Raw genomic sequence first — 16,007 nt, 5'->3', positions numbered from 1 at the left:
CCATAAAAGGGAGTGAAACTGAGTTATTTGTAGTGAGGTGGATGGACCCAGAGACTGTCATACAGAGTGAAGTAAGTCAGAAAGAGAAAAACAAATACTGTATGCTAACACATATATATGGAATCTAAATAAAATCAAATGGTTCTGAAGAACCTAGGGGGCAGGACAGGAATAAAGACACAGACTTAGAGAATGGACTTGAGGACACGGGGAGGGGAAGGGTAAGCTGGGACGAAGTGAGAGAGTGGCATGGACATATATACACTACCAAATGTAAAATAGATAGCTAGTGGGAAGCAGCCGCATGGCACAGGGAGATCAGCTCGGTGCTTTGTGACTGCCTGGACTGGTGGGATAGGGAGGGTGGGAGGGAGACGAAAGAAGGAGGAGATATGGGGATATATGTTTATGTATAACTGATTCACTTTGTTATAAAGCAGAAACTAACACACCCTTGTAAAGCAATTATAATCCAATAAAGATGTTAAAAAAAAATGACACCAGATCTATAATAGCGTGTCCTCATGTCCTACAACCCATAATAAGCATGTCAGCTGGCCCATACTTCTCTTTGCTTTTCTCCATGACTCCTAGGTATTGCTGAAATCATCTGAAATTTTATTTCTGATTGTTATTATTCTTAAACATTAGTTCTATTGCATTTTTGAGAATCATTTACTTAAAATTGCATTTAACTTACCAATTATGTCATCTGTAGTTAAGTGTATAAATGTTCTGGCTTCATAGCTTGAACAAATACCATATGCTAACACATATATATGGGATCTAAGAAAAAAAATGTCATGAAGAGATTAGTGGTAGGATGGGAATAAAACACAGACCTACTAGAGCATGGACTTGAGGATATGGGGAGGGGGAAGGGTAAGCTGTGACGAAGTGAGAGAGTGGCATGGACATATATACACTACCAAATGTAAAATAGATAGCTAGTGGGAAGCAGCCGCATGGCACAGGGAGATCAGCTCGGTGCTTTGTGACTGCCTGGACTGGTGGGATAGGGAGGGTGGGAGGGAGACGAAAGAAGGAGGAGATATGGGGATATATGTTTATGTATAACTGATTCACTTTGTTATAAAGCAGAAACTAACACACCCTTGTAAAGCAATTATAATCCAATAAAGATGTTAAAAAAAAATGACACCAGATCTATAATAGCGTGTCCTCATGTCCTACAACCCATAATAAGCATGTCAGCTGGCCCATACTTCTCTTTGCTTTTCTCCATGACTCCTAGGTATTGCTGAAATCATCTGAAATTTTATTTCTGATTGTTATTATTCTTAAACATTAGTTCTATTGCATTTTTGAGAATCATTTACTTAAAATTGCATTTAACTTACCAATTATGTCATCTGTAGTTAAGTGTATAAATGTTCTGGCTTCATAGCTTGCCAGTCTCTTGTATCCCACAGCATCTTATTCTTGACTTCTGGATTTTGATTCATTTTGGTCTGGAGAGCTTTCTTGAGTAGATTTTTCAGAAAGGATCTGTGGGTGGCATACTTTCTTAGTCTTTGTAAGTCTGAAAATATTTGCCCTCATGTTTGAGTCATCTTTTGCCTGAGTAGTGAATTCTAGGTTAATAGTCCTTCTCCCCCAGAAACTTGAGAGAAAGGCTCTATTGTCCCAGCATTTGCTGTTGTAAGAAGTGCAGTACTCACTTGATACGCTAAAGTTTCTTTACGGAAGCAAGCAGGATTTCTCTTTCTAATCTTTGGAATTTAGAAATTTCCCCAGATTATTTCTAGTTGTTTGCTCTCTTTTGGTAATTTTTCCTGGTACTAACTAGGTAAGCCTTTTTGATCTGAAGACCCAAGTCTTCCCTTTGTTCAGGGAAATTTTTTACTGATTTTTGGAATAATTTATTTTCTATGTTTAAAAATTTCCTCTTTTTGGATTTCCTACTACAAATAATAATAATACCACCTAATATTTATCAAATGTACTTTCCTTCTGCTGTAATATGCAATCTGCTTAACACTGTTGTTATTATTCCCATTTTATAGGTGAAGAAACAAAGGAACAGAGAGGTTAAATAGACTGTACAAGGTCTCACAGCTAGGAGATGTAGTCCATGATCCAAACCCAGGCATCTGGCTTCAGAACCTGTGTTCTTAGCTACTGCGCTATACTCCCTGCCTGTTAGAACCAACCTCCAGACTTGACCCTGACCCTGACCTCAATACCCTTCAGTGAAAATTTGAGTGTTGACAGCTAGGGACTCTACAAGCAGTAGGAGAAAACATAGGGATGCTAGAATGAAGGAGCTGAAAGAGATTGAGAAACTGAGGACCAGAGAGGAGCAGAGATCATCAGAGGTTCTCCAGTGAATTCAGAATTGGGAATCTTCCCCTCCCCCCTTTTCCCTCTGTTCAGCCATGCTCTTCAGGCCTCATCTCTGTCTCTGGTACTACTGCATGGTCTCCTGGTGGACCTCCTGGTTCCTACTGCTGTTCCTTTAGTCACCTCTCTAAACAGCAGCCAAGATGATTCTTCCTATAAAGCAGACCCAGTCACCTTCTCACTGCTGAATGTTTGTTGAATGACTGCATGAATGAAAAAATAATTCCAGAGTACCTATTGTATGTCAGACACTGTGCTAAATACTGGTGATTCAGCACACATTAGGCAAGAATCTTCCAGTTGCAAGTGACGAGAATCCAACTCAAATTAGCTTCAGCCAAGAAATGGAATTTATTGGTTTTAGGAGGGTAGCCTTCAGGCATAGCTGGATTCAAGACCTTGAGCAATATCACCAAGAACTGGCTTCACCCACTCTATCTCTTGGCTCTACCTGCTTATGTGTTGGCTCACTCCCTTAGTGATGGCAGATAGTTGCCAGAAATACCAGGGTGAAGGCCTTACAATTTGACTCCCTCAATCATTTCAGCAATAATCCTGGGTCTGAGTCTTATTGGTTCAAGCTGGATCATGTGCCTATCCCAGTCACTGAAGACAATCAGATGGGATAAGGTGATTGGCTGTGGCCTGGGTCACATGGCCATCCCTGGAATGGGAGATGGGTCAGTTCCACGTGAATCACCTGGTTTGAGAGTGAGGGAAGGATGGGTGGTTCCTCAGATGGCAAAGAAGCACAGATAGAAGCTGGCCAGGCAAATGTCCTCTACTTTGTGGTTCATTAACCAACATAGTTCTCATCTCCGTAGGGCTAATTAATAGTCTAGTGTGGTAGAGGACAACTGGAGGAAAGACAGACCCCAACCAAGTATGAACAATATATAATGAAAAGATGACTTTTGTGACAGAAGGCCCAGTGAGGGCACCTACTGGGAGGATCTGGTCAGGGACATGAGGGAAGGGACAGGAGCTGGGATGCAGGGAGGATCACTCTAGGTGAGGACCTGAAGGTAGACCAGTGTGCGTGGGGGCATGAGGGAGGGGAAAAGGAAGCACGAGATGAGCTGGAGGAGTGTTCAGCGTCCGAGAGGCTGTGTAAGGAGTCTGAACTTTATCCTGGGGCGCTGGGAGCTCTGTGTTCGATGTGTGTCATAGAAGGCTCACAGCCTTGTTGACGAGAATGGCGTAGAGGACGGCAAGGCGAGAGGTAGGGAGCAGTTAGGAGGCTGTTGCCCTCACCCTGGGAAGAGGTGCTGGTGCCTTGGACTAGCGTGCAGGCAGCAGGGATCGAGAGATGAGAGATCCGCATGATGTGGAGGACGCGGGATCTGCGAGATCTGGTGATTAATTGGATGGGGGGAGAGTTTGGGATAGGGATGACGCCCATGAGTCTGGTTCAGGCAAACAGGTGACTGGTGGTGCCATTCTCTGAGCTGGGAGCAGTGGAGAGGGAAACATTTGGGTGACAGGATCATGAGTCCCACTGCAGGTGTGAGTGCTGTGTTAGAGGCCTAGTTAGTGAGTTCTCGTAGAAACAAGGACATTTTTGACCAGGGCTTCTTAAATCACCTGCGGTGAAGAGCCTTATACTTTTGTTAAAACGCACACCGTATATGATATCTCATGCTGGTTTGACAGCACCCGAACTAGCCTTATAAGTATTCAATCAGACCAGTCCATTGTCTTGCACTTGGATGTCATGGCAATGTCAAGTTGCTACAGAAGTTTCCAAACACTCTTGATTTTGCTGCTTATCTTGTTGTAAACCAGTAACAAGCAGTTCATGGACCAGTGCCTCCTGCAGACCACATGCTAGGTGGCACTGATCTCGTCCAACCCTAGCACCCATTTTAGAGACAGGGAAATCGAGGCCCAAGGAGGGGACTGGCCTTGCCCCAGGTCCTGCAGAAAACAGCAGCAAAGCCAGCATTTCAGTCCAGTCTTTCATCTGCTGACCCTCTGTTTTGGTGACCCGGCCTTAGGCCCAACAGTCCAAGGGGTGAAGTCGGGGGAGTCCGGGGATGAACTGCATTTAGCGGCCAAGGTCAAGGTCACAGGGCTGACCTCCACATCTGTGCCGAACACTTCCCAGGGACCCCAGTAGTCAAGACGGCCTGACCCTGGAGCTGGCACAAGCACCAGTGGGTCGAGGGTTGCTCTCAAAAGCCTGAAATCGCAGGCCAGCGAGTGGCTGGTTGGACTGGAGCCAGGAAAGGAGATGGTCGTGGCTCTTGGCCATCCTGTGCCACTGCAGCACCCAAGGTCAGGCTGATGCTTGGTGGCTGTGATGCGTGCCCCAGGCCAGCGATGGTTCTCAGGACCAGCTCTCCGGGGGGACTTCTGTCTGCTGGCTTTTGCTGCATGTGGGCTTCCCCTGGCTGTCGTTGGGAGATGCAGTTCCCATGAGCAGATTGGGGTTTGTCCTTGCTGCCTGGAGTTGCTGAGGAAGAGGCACGTGTCAAGGGCAGAGACATTTGGGGAACATGAATTAGGGCAGGGCGTACAGCTTAAGAGCATACACCTTGGTGCCATGCTGCCTATTTTGCCATTGCCTTTGCCATGCAACCTTTCTGTACCTTAGTTTTCCCATCTGTAGGATGGGGATGATGATAGTAGCCTGTTGCTCAATAAATGTTAGTGATTATCAGCTATTAGTAGAACTGGGCACCATGTTAGGCTCTCATCTATTAGACCCTCAACAGATATTTTTACATTTAACATTACTCTTTTTAAAAAAAAAAAAAAAAGTTTATTTATTTATTTATTTATGGCTGCGTTGGGTCTTCGTTGCTGCACACGGGCTTCCTCTAGTTGCAGTGAGCAGGGGTTGCTCTTCGTTGCGGTGCGCGGGCTTCTCATTGCAGTGGCTTCTCTTGTTGTGGAGCGCGGGCTCTAGGTGTGTGGGCTTCCGTAGTTGTGGCTCGTGGGCTCTAGAGTGCAGGCTCAGTAGTTGTGGCACACGGGCTTAGCTGCTCCGCGGCATGTGGGATCTTCCCGGACCAGAGCTCAAACCCGTGTCCCCTGCATTGGCAGGCGGATTCTTAACCACTGCGCCACCAGGGAAGTCCTGACATGACTCTTTTCACCAACCCACTCAAGGTCAATTCTGTCCTTTGACAGATGATAGCAGCAACAATGACAGCACACCAACAGGCCCTCCGTATGCACTATCTCATTTAGTCTTCCGCAGGGCCCATTGAGGGAGATGGTGATAGACCCATTTTACAGATGAGGAAACCGAGACTCAGAGACATTAAAGTGACTTGCCGAAGATGACTCACACTCAGACTTTTTTAGGCTGCAAAGTCTGTGCTCTTTCTAAATACCACTGACAGAACCTAATCCTTTAGTGAGAGGACCTCGTGGGGCCTGGGACTGACTCTTGAAGGGGAGGAGTGAAACTGGGGCGCTACTGGACACCCATCTCTGGCCTCATTTTAGGGATGGAAGACTGAGACCATTAAGGGGGAAGGGACCTGCCCTTGGTTCTGCAGACTACAGGCCAAAACTCTCCCTGGGCTTGAACCTGAGGATGGATGCCTGCTCTGTCCTGCTCACCTGCACTCCACTTGCAGGACGTGCCCTCGAGAACAAGGCAAGTGCCCCCAGGAAGAGCCAGGAGCATGCCCTTAGCAAGCGGTGGGAGACTGTGTCCCTTGCCCTGCTGTTAGGGTCATAGAGGCCAGAACATGGCAGGACAGTTCCTGATTAAGCATCAGCACCAGAGTCAGCTGTGCCCACCCTCCAAGTCAGATCCCAGGAGCAGGCTGCTTCCCTGCCTGTGTCCATAGTTCCGAGTACAGGCTCCAGCACATAGTAGGGATTCAGTAGTTATTAAAATAACCAATAAATGTTTCTTCGCCCACTCTTCTGTGGGGATGGCATTTGTGCATGGAGACTATAGACCCCAAAACCAAGGCTGTAAGACCCAATGAGTAAAGGCCCAGAACTTCCTAAGTGGGTTAGCAGATTCAGAGCTTGGGCTGGAGGGGCATATGCAGATACTTCCACTGTTCTCCAGGGCTGCCCAGGGCCTTTGCCCTCTTGCCCTCTTCTGTAACAGGGTGGGGCAGGGGCAGAGCTCTGTAGAAGGCGGGGCCAGTGTGTCCTGGCCCTGGCTTTCATTACCCCCATCACCCAAGCACAGGCCTGGCCCTTTCATTGTCCAAGGCAGTGAAAGCCTGAGCAGCTGCTGGTGGGGGCTGGGAGTGGTCTTAGTCTGTCATAAGCTCTGTAATTCCTGAGACCACACCTCTCTGGCTTTGTGCCCAGTTTCTGCTGTAGTGGCATCACTCTCCTCCCCACCCTGGAATAAAGTCCCAGTGGACTTTGGATCAGAAGCCAGGACAGGGAAGCTCATTAAATAGCTTTTGGCAGCTACCCTCCTTTTTTTGAGGAGGGTATTGCCAAGGCTCAGTCTCCCCCAGGTGGAGTCTGCACGGGGAAGGAAGGTGGGTGGGTTTCCATCTGTGCAGGGTTCATGATGGGGTCTTGGGGTCTTGCGAACACAATTCCGAGCGGACCAGGCTTAACACAGTGGAGGCAGTGAGGGAAGACAGACGGAACCTTGCTGCGGTGCAGCTGCAGGAAACGGCTTGTCCGGGGTGTCTGGGCTGTATCTTGCTGCTGCTGCATCTCCCTAGGGGCCTCTCTGGAGCCTTGGGCTCTGCCTGGGGGTGCTGCTTCTCTTTAAATGGGAGGTGCACATACACTGGCTCCCTGCTAACCCTCCCTGCTCCTAGCTCTGGAAGCTGCTGCCAGCTTGCCTGAACGGTGAGACGTTTGCCTGCACGGCTGGGCTGTATAGCCAACTGGCTTCTCAGTATGTAGCTGGTGGGCTCTGTTCCATGGCCGCCCTGTGCAGTGGTGCAGGGCACAGCGGATAGTGGATTGGGTTTGATCCGTAGCTGTGCACTTACCGGTGACCTTGAGCAGGTTTTCATTATCTCTCCGCCTCTGTTTAACTCTCTGTAAAATGGGGACAGTAGACATCATATCTGATAGGGTTATGAAGATTTCATGAGTCAGTAATTGGGAAGTGCTCTGAACAGTGCTGACACGTACTGTCAAATAAGTGTTTGTTAAATAAAATATGGAGATCAATAAGTAAATGGGGCCCAGGCTCTGAGGGCCCAGGTGCTGATCCTGTGGCCTGTGGGCCACCTGGATCTCGCTGTTCCCTAGATCCCAAGTCCTCCTGTACTGAATAGCACCATCATTTACGTAGGTCTGAGAAGCATTGGGGTGCAACAGAAGGAGCACTGGACTGGGAGTTAGCAAGCTCTGGTCCCAGCCCTGCCACTCAGTTGCTCTGTTTCCTTGGGAAAGTCACTAACCCTCTCTGGGCCTTAGTTTCTCTGGCTGTAAATACGGAATATTTATAGAGTGAAAGATCTCCAAGGGCCCTTTTGGCCTAGATAGCCTGACTGACAGTGACTCTCCCATCCTGCCGCAGGCTGTACACTGGGAGTGTCCACATGCTTTGTTGATTTGTGTCTGGAGCTATGGAGAGGCAGTGGGCAGTGGCCGCCTGGGCTCCCCCGGCACTAGATGCTCTCCTAGCCTGGCCTGACCTGCTCCTGGGCCTCGGGGCCCTGAACTGCTGTGCCCTTTCCTCATTATCCTTGTGGTCCAGAGTATTGATGAATGCATTCTGGATCTGTTCTGGACTCAGTGCCCTGGGTTGGCAGGGCTGCTCTGGCACAGTGTCTAATGATGGGCTGGCTCGTCTGACTGTGAGCCTGATGTCTGTCTCCATCACTAAGCTGTCGGCTTGGCGAGTGCGGGGCCCCTTTCTGCCTGTTCTCCACCGCATCCCCAGGGCCCAGCACAGAACCTGGCCTGTAGCTGGTGCTCCGAAACTGTTTGTTGATCGAGAGGTGAAGACTCAGCTGAACTCAAGGACTTCTGCCACCTCAAGGAACCCTATATTCAGGCTCTCCACCCTAAGGAATCTTATCCTAAGCACCAGAAATTCCACCCTGGGAACTATCAGCCTCCCATTGGAACTGGCCGTCTCCTGAGACTCACCTCCTTAGTTTCCCAGGACAAGAATGGGCCCTGCTTCCCAGGAACCTGCAGGATGACAGCCTTCCAATCTGGAGGGTTCTTGGGCCCTGCAAGGACTGCCTTGGCTCTGCCCCCAGGGACAAGGCAAAGTGTTGATTGGAGTGCCTAAGTGCCCGGCTCAGATGAGGGCTGTTCCGAGTTGACCCTAATAAAGGATGTTTTCTTATGTCAGCATGCATGAACATGCTGGTATGTGTGAGAGAGACAGGAATAGAGAGTCAGAGACAGGGTCAAGGAGGCAGGCAGAGACAGACATTCAGAGACTTTGAGACTAGTCCAGGGAGACTAAGAGGCAGAGGGACAGCACTTCAGCCTAGGGTGGCCGAGGCAGGGTGAGGAGGGAAAGGAGGATGGGGGCTCCTCCTGCCCCATTTTTTTCTGGGCTGACATCCAGGTTGCCCGCCACTTGGGTGGTAAGCATGCTCAGGTTGGAACTGGCTATGGGACAGACACCCCTGACCTGAGCCCGAGGCGCAGCCCAGGGTGTGTTTGTTGACAGCAGACAACCAACTGCAGCAGCTGTAGCCTCAGCATCAAACAGCTTTGCGCTGGCAAGACGGCTTCCTGCGGGGCTGCACAGTGGTTTCGAGTGGGCACCCTGGAGTTGGACCTACCGGTCTTCAAATCCTACTGGTCTTCAAACAGCAAGCTGTGGGCAGCTTCCACTACCATTCCCTACGCTGGATCCTTCACCTGCAAATAGGGTAATACTAGTACCTGCCTCACAAGGTGCCGATGAGGATTAAATGAATTAACGAAGGCCAAACTCTCAAAATAGTGCCTGGCCCGGGATCACTGAATCCTCTGTTAACCCCCCAGGTGGGTAGGTCAAGGGTTATCAGCCCCATTTTACAGATGAGGAAATCCAGGCTCAGAGATGGGCAGGGACTTGCTCAGTGCACCCAGTCAACCAGGGCTGGAGCTGGAACCTGAACTGGGGACCCTTGCCTCCCAGCCCAGTGCTCTTCCTCTGCCCCCCGTGGTCCCTCTGTTAGGGACCTCTCCTTCACTTGTGATCCTAACCCTTGGGCTGTTGTAACGTGCTCCTCCTCGCAGCCACCGTCCTGCGGGGAGGAAGCCCCAAGCTCTCTGTCTATCTCTGCTTGCCTGGATTTGGCACACGAAAGTGCTAAATAAAAACATGTGTGTTGGGCTGCGCTGATGGTGCTGCTGGGAGATGATTGAAGCAGCCGCTCCCCGCCGCCCCGGGGGCGGTGGCATTCTTGGAGTCAGTGCCGGTCCGTTGCAGGACCCTGGGTTAAATTGCAGCCGCCCACTGGGACGAGAGCAATGTGGGGGTGGGAGGGCGCGGGGAGGTTTCCATGATTGGCTCCGTCCTGGTCCTGCCGGGGAGCCGGAGCTGCAGCCAGTGGAGTCGCGCTACCCCAGCTGGGGGAGCCCTCGGGATGTGTGGGGAGCAGCCGGCTGGGAATCCCAGTGCCAGGGAATGCTGCTGTGAGCCACGGATGCCTCTCCCTCCAGAGCGGCACTCCGGGGGGCCAGCCCCGGGCCTGGGGACTGATGGCAGGGGAGCCAGGACTGGCGCATGTAAGCCTGTAACCCAGGAGCCGTCCGGGCCCCTCGCAGGCTGAAGGACGGGGTGGCCGAGGACTCTTCCTCGAGACATCCCGGGCTCCTTTTCAGATGAAAGTGTCTTGGGAAATTACAGAGTTTTCTATTTGATGGAAGAAAGAAGTCCAGCCTCTCTCCAGAGTGGCGGCAGCGGGCTGGACAGGGTGTGTGTTTGGAAAGGGCGCTGGAGGAGGAGGAGGAGGAAGAGGAGGAGGGACGAGTGATGCAAGGGTTTTGAAAACGCTACTTAGATGTGGGAGGGGAACCTGGTCATTTTCGGCTTTTCCCGGCAGGTATCGCTCCCCCGGGGACCTTGGGTAAGTCCATGAATAACCCTGCTGACACAAAGGAGCTCTGTCTGCGGAAGGCAGCTGCTTGACGCGCCACCAAGAGCTGCCACAGCTGCCCGCCTGCCCGCCCGCCCGCCCGCCCGCCGGCGGGAGGAGCTGGGCGGAGACCCGGGCGGGCGGGCGGGCCGGCAGCGGCAGCCAGGAGTCCCCGGGTCCCTGCCGGAGTGTGCTGGGTAGGTGCCTCGGTGCCAGGGTGTGTGTATGGCGGGCGGGGGGCTCTTGTCCAGGCCACCCCGTGCCCCTGTTTCTATTGTTTCTTCCCCAGGGCAGCCATTGGTAGGCATGTTGCAACCAAACCATGTGTGTTCTGCTCTGAGATAGCTCTGTGTGTGTGTGTGTGTGTGTGTGTGTGTGTCTGTGCGCCTGTCTGTCTGTCTGTCTCGGGGTGAGTGGGTGGGAGCCTGCAGGGCTAGGGGCATGCTTCCACTGTGTGCTGCTCCCACTTCAAGACTGGTCATCTGGCTTTTCTTTCTGAGGGGAATGAATGTTTGGTGAGCAGAAAAGTCGGGCCACTGCATAGGGAGGGAGCGCTCAGCCAGCGGTGCTGGCGGCCTTGTCAGGGATGCTGACCACACACGAGGCACCAGGATGGCTGTTCTTGCCTAGTTCCATGAGGGCAAGGAGGTGGTCTGGGGGGCTGGACTGGGGGTGGGGTTGCATCTGATTGCTGAGGCTTCGGCTGTGATGTTCACTGGAAGTACAAGCAGAAGTGCTCTGCCTCCTGAGCCTCTTGGGAAAGGTCTTGCACCTGCTCCTTTGGCTCCTGCTGAGACCCGTAAGGAAGGGGATAATTGTTAGGGACCTGCTCACCCCACAGAGTAAGCCGCTGTAAGCAGACAGAGGCCAGTTCTTTTATCAACTTGGAGGCCTCACGTCTCTACACTTGTCCTGGGGTGTCCAAGAAGAACCCTCGTGCCCTGGGACCTCAGGGCTGAGGAAAGCCCAGGTCCAGAGAGGGGAGGGGCTGTGCCCAAGTTCACACAGCAGGTCTCTGGCCAGGACCAGGATGGAGGACGTCTGTCTCCTGGAACAGTGAGGACAGGATATGTGGGTGCCGTTACCCTGAGCTCAGCTCTGAATCTGGCGCTCCTGGCTTGAGATGCCTAGCTAAGTAGAGGGCCACTGGGCCCCTCACCAAAAACTTGCAGCATCTTGCTGCCCTCAGGCCTCACGGCTGGGGGCTATCTGGCTCCCCTCTCGAGGTGGCTGGAGTGGTATATCTCCTGGAAGGAAGGAGCTGCACTGTCTGACCTGCCAGGGCCTGCGGGATCCCAGCCAGGGCACTGCGGCCATAGTCAAAGTTTCCACCAGGGCCGCTTGAGTCCTCCACGCCCAGCCCAAGGGGCACCTCCCCTCTTCGCCAGCCCTAGCACGTGGCAAGGCTTAGCCCAGGGCGGGCCCTTCGGGGAGCGAAGTTCCGCAGCAGGGCCTGCTGCAGGCCCGGGCTGGCATCTGCTGCAGCAGGGGGATGGTGAAGATGGAGGCAGCTGAGGTGAGTGACCCCCTGTTGGGGAGTCTCCAGCACTTTGAACCAGAGATCGTCGATGGGGCTTCTGATGATAAGTATCGGGTATCAGTGAAACCACCCTAGCCGCTAGCCTTCTTGCCTTTGCACGTGCTGTTCCCACTGCTTGGAAAGCCCATCGCTTCTCTTCTCTCCAGGTCTTAATCCTACCCAGACTTCCATGACTAGAGCAAATACCGCAGTTGGAATCTGTCTGTCTCTTGGTGGTGGTACCCACTGTGGTTGCTTCACGTCTTATTCATGTGGGATTTGAGCCTTATTCATCCCTTGGTCCCAGGGGCCCAGCCTGGGGCCTGGGGCATGATAGGAAAGGGCTCAGATGGGTTTCCTTGAGGACAGGCTCTGACGTCCAAGTCAGCTCTTTCTACCCATCTCCTAGCTCTGCCTGGCAGACAGTGGGCACCACCAGCTTGAGGCCTGGCGAGGAGTCCCTTTGGAAGGGTCCTAGTTTCTGCATGGCCGGGTTGCTTCCACAGAGCCAAGGGGTTGGGGGATGGGAGTTTTGATAGGAGACAAGGCAGGGAGAACCTTGGCTCCAGCCTGGCTGAGGCCACAGGGAAGGCTGGGCTGGGTGGTGTGGTGTCCACCCCATGGCCTGGGCCACAGAGGGTGGAACGGGCAGCCCCAGCTGCCCGTTTGAATGTAATGCTCCTGGTCCTTTGCACAGACTGCAGCAGCCTGGAGCTCAGATTGGGCCCTGTTGGGATGGTGCCAACCAGGGTGGTGGATTGGAGGGTTGGGGGAGCGTGCGGTTCTCAGCCAGTGGTCTGCCTGGCTCCCCCAGAAGAGGCGCAGCTGGGGAGGAAATGCCCACACCCCGCTGGGTTCCTAGGGGCGCTGAGAGCCTATTCCCGTTCAGTCTCCCAAGGCCCTAGAGTAGCTGAGTCTGAAGGAAGGATTTGCCCGAGGTTATATGTGACTCAGCACCACAGCAGGGACAAGAACCCAGGTCTCCGGGTCCCCCACCCAGGTTTCTCTCCGTCACACCAGCTGGATGACTCAGAGTACTTGGCTTTCACCTTGATGCTCCCTTTTTGGGGACTCCCTTAGTGACACATTCCTTTCCAGGACCCCTGCATTTACTAGCTAGAGCCCGGCTCGCCTCTGAAAAAGCAGCGTGTGCGGTAGAGAAAGCCCTGGCCTGGCCAACAGGCTGGACACTGAGGCGCAGTCTGGTCCCTGCTCACCGGATGATCTCAGGCAAATCTGCTTTTTTCTCTGGCTCAGTTTCCCCTTTGGAGCAACCAGGGACTGGACCAGGTATTGCCCGGCCCCTTCCAGGAATGCAGAGCAGCTTCCATTCTCTGCAGACCCTCTCCTCTTCCTGGGTTCCGAGAGTCATCGGTTAAGGCCAGGATCCGGCTTCTCGGGGAAGCGGCCCCCAACCTGTTCCTCAGGCCCTTCTGGTCAGAAGCCTTCTCTTGCAAGCTGGAGCCTGGGCTGAGGCTGGGAGGTTTGTTGTTGTTTGTGGAGCCAGGCCGTTTCCAAGATGTCATTGCTCAGGGAAAACCGTCATTCCTCCGAGGGATAAAGAGGCTGCTTATGGCTCAGCCGGCTCAGCCTGGAGAGGCTGGAGCCACTCACGGCAGGCCAGCCAGGCTCGGCCCCCGGGAGTCACCACCTTTGCCTGAACAACCAGCTGGGTGGGGCAGGATTGGGAAGGGGGTGCTGGGGCCACGAGCCGCTTGAGAGCTTGGAGCTTCTAGGCACGGAGGAGAGGAGAAGGGGTCCCAGGAGACCCTCTTCCTCTGGCAGTGGGCCAAGGTCATCACGTGTGGAGAGTTGCCAGGTGTGCCCTCTGCTCCAGATGGCCCTGGGCTTCTCCCCTCTCCCTCTGCCATGGGCTGGCCTGCCCACACCTGGCACTGGGGCTCAGGCTGCTGCCGGAAAACTGTCAGAGGCTCCCAACTTAGAAAGGTGGGGAGTGCAGAGAGTTATTTGGAACTGGGCGTGCTCTCCCCTACGTAGCCAGGGCGCTCTGTGGTGTCCTTGGTTATCTCTCGGTGGGGTTAACCTCGGGCTGATAGCAGAACTCAGACACTCGGGGCAGGGTGGCAGAGGGTGGGAGGCATGGGGAAAGGCAGAGGAAGAGCTGGGCAGAGCCTCTGGGAGCCAAATGGCTGGCCACAACCTTGAAAAAAGGCTGGAGGCAGCCACGGGGAGAACGCTGGAATGGAAGGTGGTGTGCCTGTCCCGCTCCTCTAGTCAAGGGTTGTAACTGTGTCCACGCAGAGCTCCGAAACCTTCACTGCTCACACCTCGATTAATGAAGTTCCCAGTTGATTCAAACAGCGGCTCTGTAATTGCTTTCTCTGCCTGTCTCCCTCCCTTCTCTCCACATGTGTCTAACACCCACTATGTACGGTGCACTGGCCAGGTACTGGAGGTATAGGTCCAATCTTTAATCTAGTGCCAGGGATGGGCGTGTAATGGATGGTAACAAGACAGCTTTGACAGGGAGACTCGTGGAGAGGGAACCCCGGGGAAGCTTCCAACCCAGCCCGGGAGCCCCTGCAGGAGGTGAGACTGAATCCGGGTGCACAGACGCTTGTCCATCGAAGGAGGAGATCTCCATCCCAGTCTGCCCACCCCTCTAGGGTGTAGACATGATTCCTGCCTGACCATAGAGATTGCCTATGTGTATCCATCCACATGCTGCGGCTTATCACAGGGGCGGCCGAATAATGTTGTGTGCAGGGGCATGGGCTCTGGACTTGAAGGCAGGCTCTCCCTCTCTACACTTGGGCGCCCTTGGGTAAGACACAGAAACTCTCGGTGCCTGCATTTCCTCAAGCAAGGGCCCAACCTCACTGGGGTAATGAGATGAGGTATGTACGCAGAGGGCTGCGTGCATGCTGACACTGAGGCATGGGGGCAGCGGGGGTACCCCTGGCACCTTCCCTTACTGGTGGCTGTTATTGAATGAGATGATGTGGGTGAAGTGAGGTGCTTGGCATGGGGTCTGACACTGAGCAGGCATTTGCTGAATGGGAGGTGGCACAGCAGCTTTGGGGCTGGGAGGGAGGAATCAGCTGGAATGTGCTATCAGGCCCTGGGATGAGGGCTTTTATTTGCTTTTGAAATAAACTTTTATATTGAAATGTAAAACACAGCAAGGGTAGAAGTATGTAGCGGATGAATTTTCACAAAGTGAATAAACTCTCCAGGTCAAGAGACAGAACATTCTATTACCCTGGGACCCTACCCCGCCCCTGGCCACGCCCCACCCCTCAGTCACTGCCATCTCAAAGGGTAACCGCTTTCTTGCCTTCTCTCACTGAGTAGTGTTGCCTGTTCTTGAATTTTGTATACGTGGAATCATTGAGTATGTATTCTTTTATGTTGACTTCTTTGGATCAGCATTTTGATGGTGAATCCTTCAGTATTATTGTACTCAGTTTTATTCTGTTCACCCCCACTGTGTGTGGTATTTCACTGTGTGAATATAGGTGCCACAATTTATCCAGCCTATCATTGTTGGACATTTGGGTTGTTGCCAGTTGGAGGTTATCATGAATAGTACTACTGTGAATATTCTCATACATGTCTTTTGATGCACTGTAATATACTTTTCTGTTGGGTAAATACCTAAGGTTTACAATTGCTCAGTGATAAAGTTGTATATAATTAGCTTTAGTAGATTCCACTGTATAATTTTCTTTTTTTAAACATCTTTATCGGAGTATAATTGCTTTACAATGGTGTGTTAGTTTCTGCTTCATAACAAAGTGAATCAGTTATACATACACACAGGTCCCCATATCTCTTCCCTCTTGCATCTCCCTCCCTCCCACCCTCCCCAACCCACCCCTCTAGGTGGTCACATAGCACCGAGCTGATCTCCCTGTGCTATGCGGCTGCTTCCCACTAGCTATCTATTTTATGTTTGGTAGTGTATATATGTCCATGCCACTGTATCACTTTGTCCCAGCTTACCCTTCCCCCTCCCTGTATCCTCAAGTCCATTCTCTAGTAGGTCTGCATCTTTATTCCCGTCTTGCCCCTAGGTTCTAATGATCTTTTTTTTTTTTTTAGATTCCATATATATGTGTTAGCATACGGTATTTGTTTTTCTCTTTCTGACTTACTTCACTCTGTATGACAGTCTCTAG

The 16,007-nt window shown here is 52.3% G+C and overlaps 1 protein-coding gene across 5 annotated transcripts in view; it reads left to right on the top strand.

Annotated features, from left to right (window-relative positions):
* The window catches only part of RGS3 (regulator of G protein signaling 3), a 131,102-nt gene that overhangs the window by 83,585 nt on the left and 31,510 nt on the right, over positions 1–16,007 (top strand). Inside the window, exons 1-2 of one of the 5 annotated variants that reach the window (XM_007109479.4) lie at positions 9,841–10,184; positions 10,314–10,337. The exons of 3 other annotated variants lie outside the window; for them this stretch is intronic. In XM_007109479.4, the coding sequence (XP_007109541.2) occupies positions 10,131–10,184; positions 10,314–10,337 (78 nt within the window). In that variant the 5' untranslated portion in view covers positions 9,841–10,130. Of the gene's footprint in view, positions 1–9,840; positions 10,185–10,313; positions 10,338–10,419; positions 10,544–16,007 lie in introns of those variants that run through there. One more of the 5 variants, XM_024126163.2, reaches the window with a different exon arrangement.

The sequence above is a fragment of the Physeter macrocephalus genome, chromosome 9 (genome assembly GCF_002837175.3).
Source record: "Physeter macrocephalus isolate SW-GA chromosome 9, ASM283717v5, whole genome shotgun sequence".
Lineage (NCBI taxonomy): Eukaryota > Metazoa > Chordata > Mammalia > Artiodactyla > Physeteridae > Physeter > Physeter macrocephalus.
Note: the sequence above shows the minus strand (reverse complement) of the source record. Positions and strands in the feature narration are given on the sequence as shown.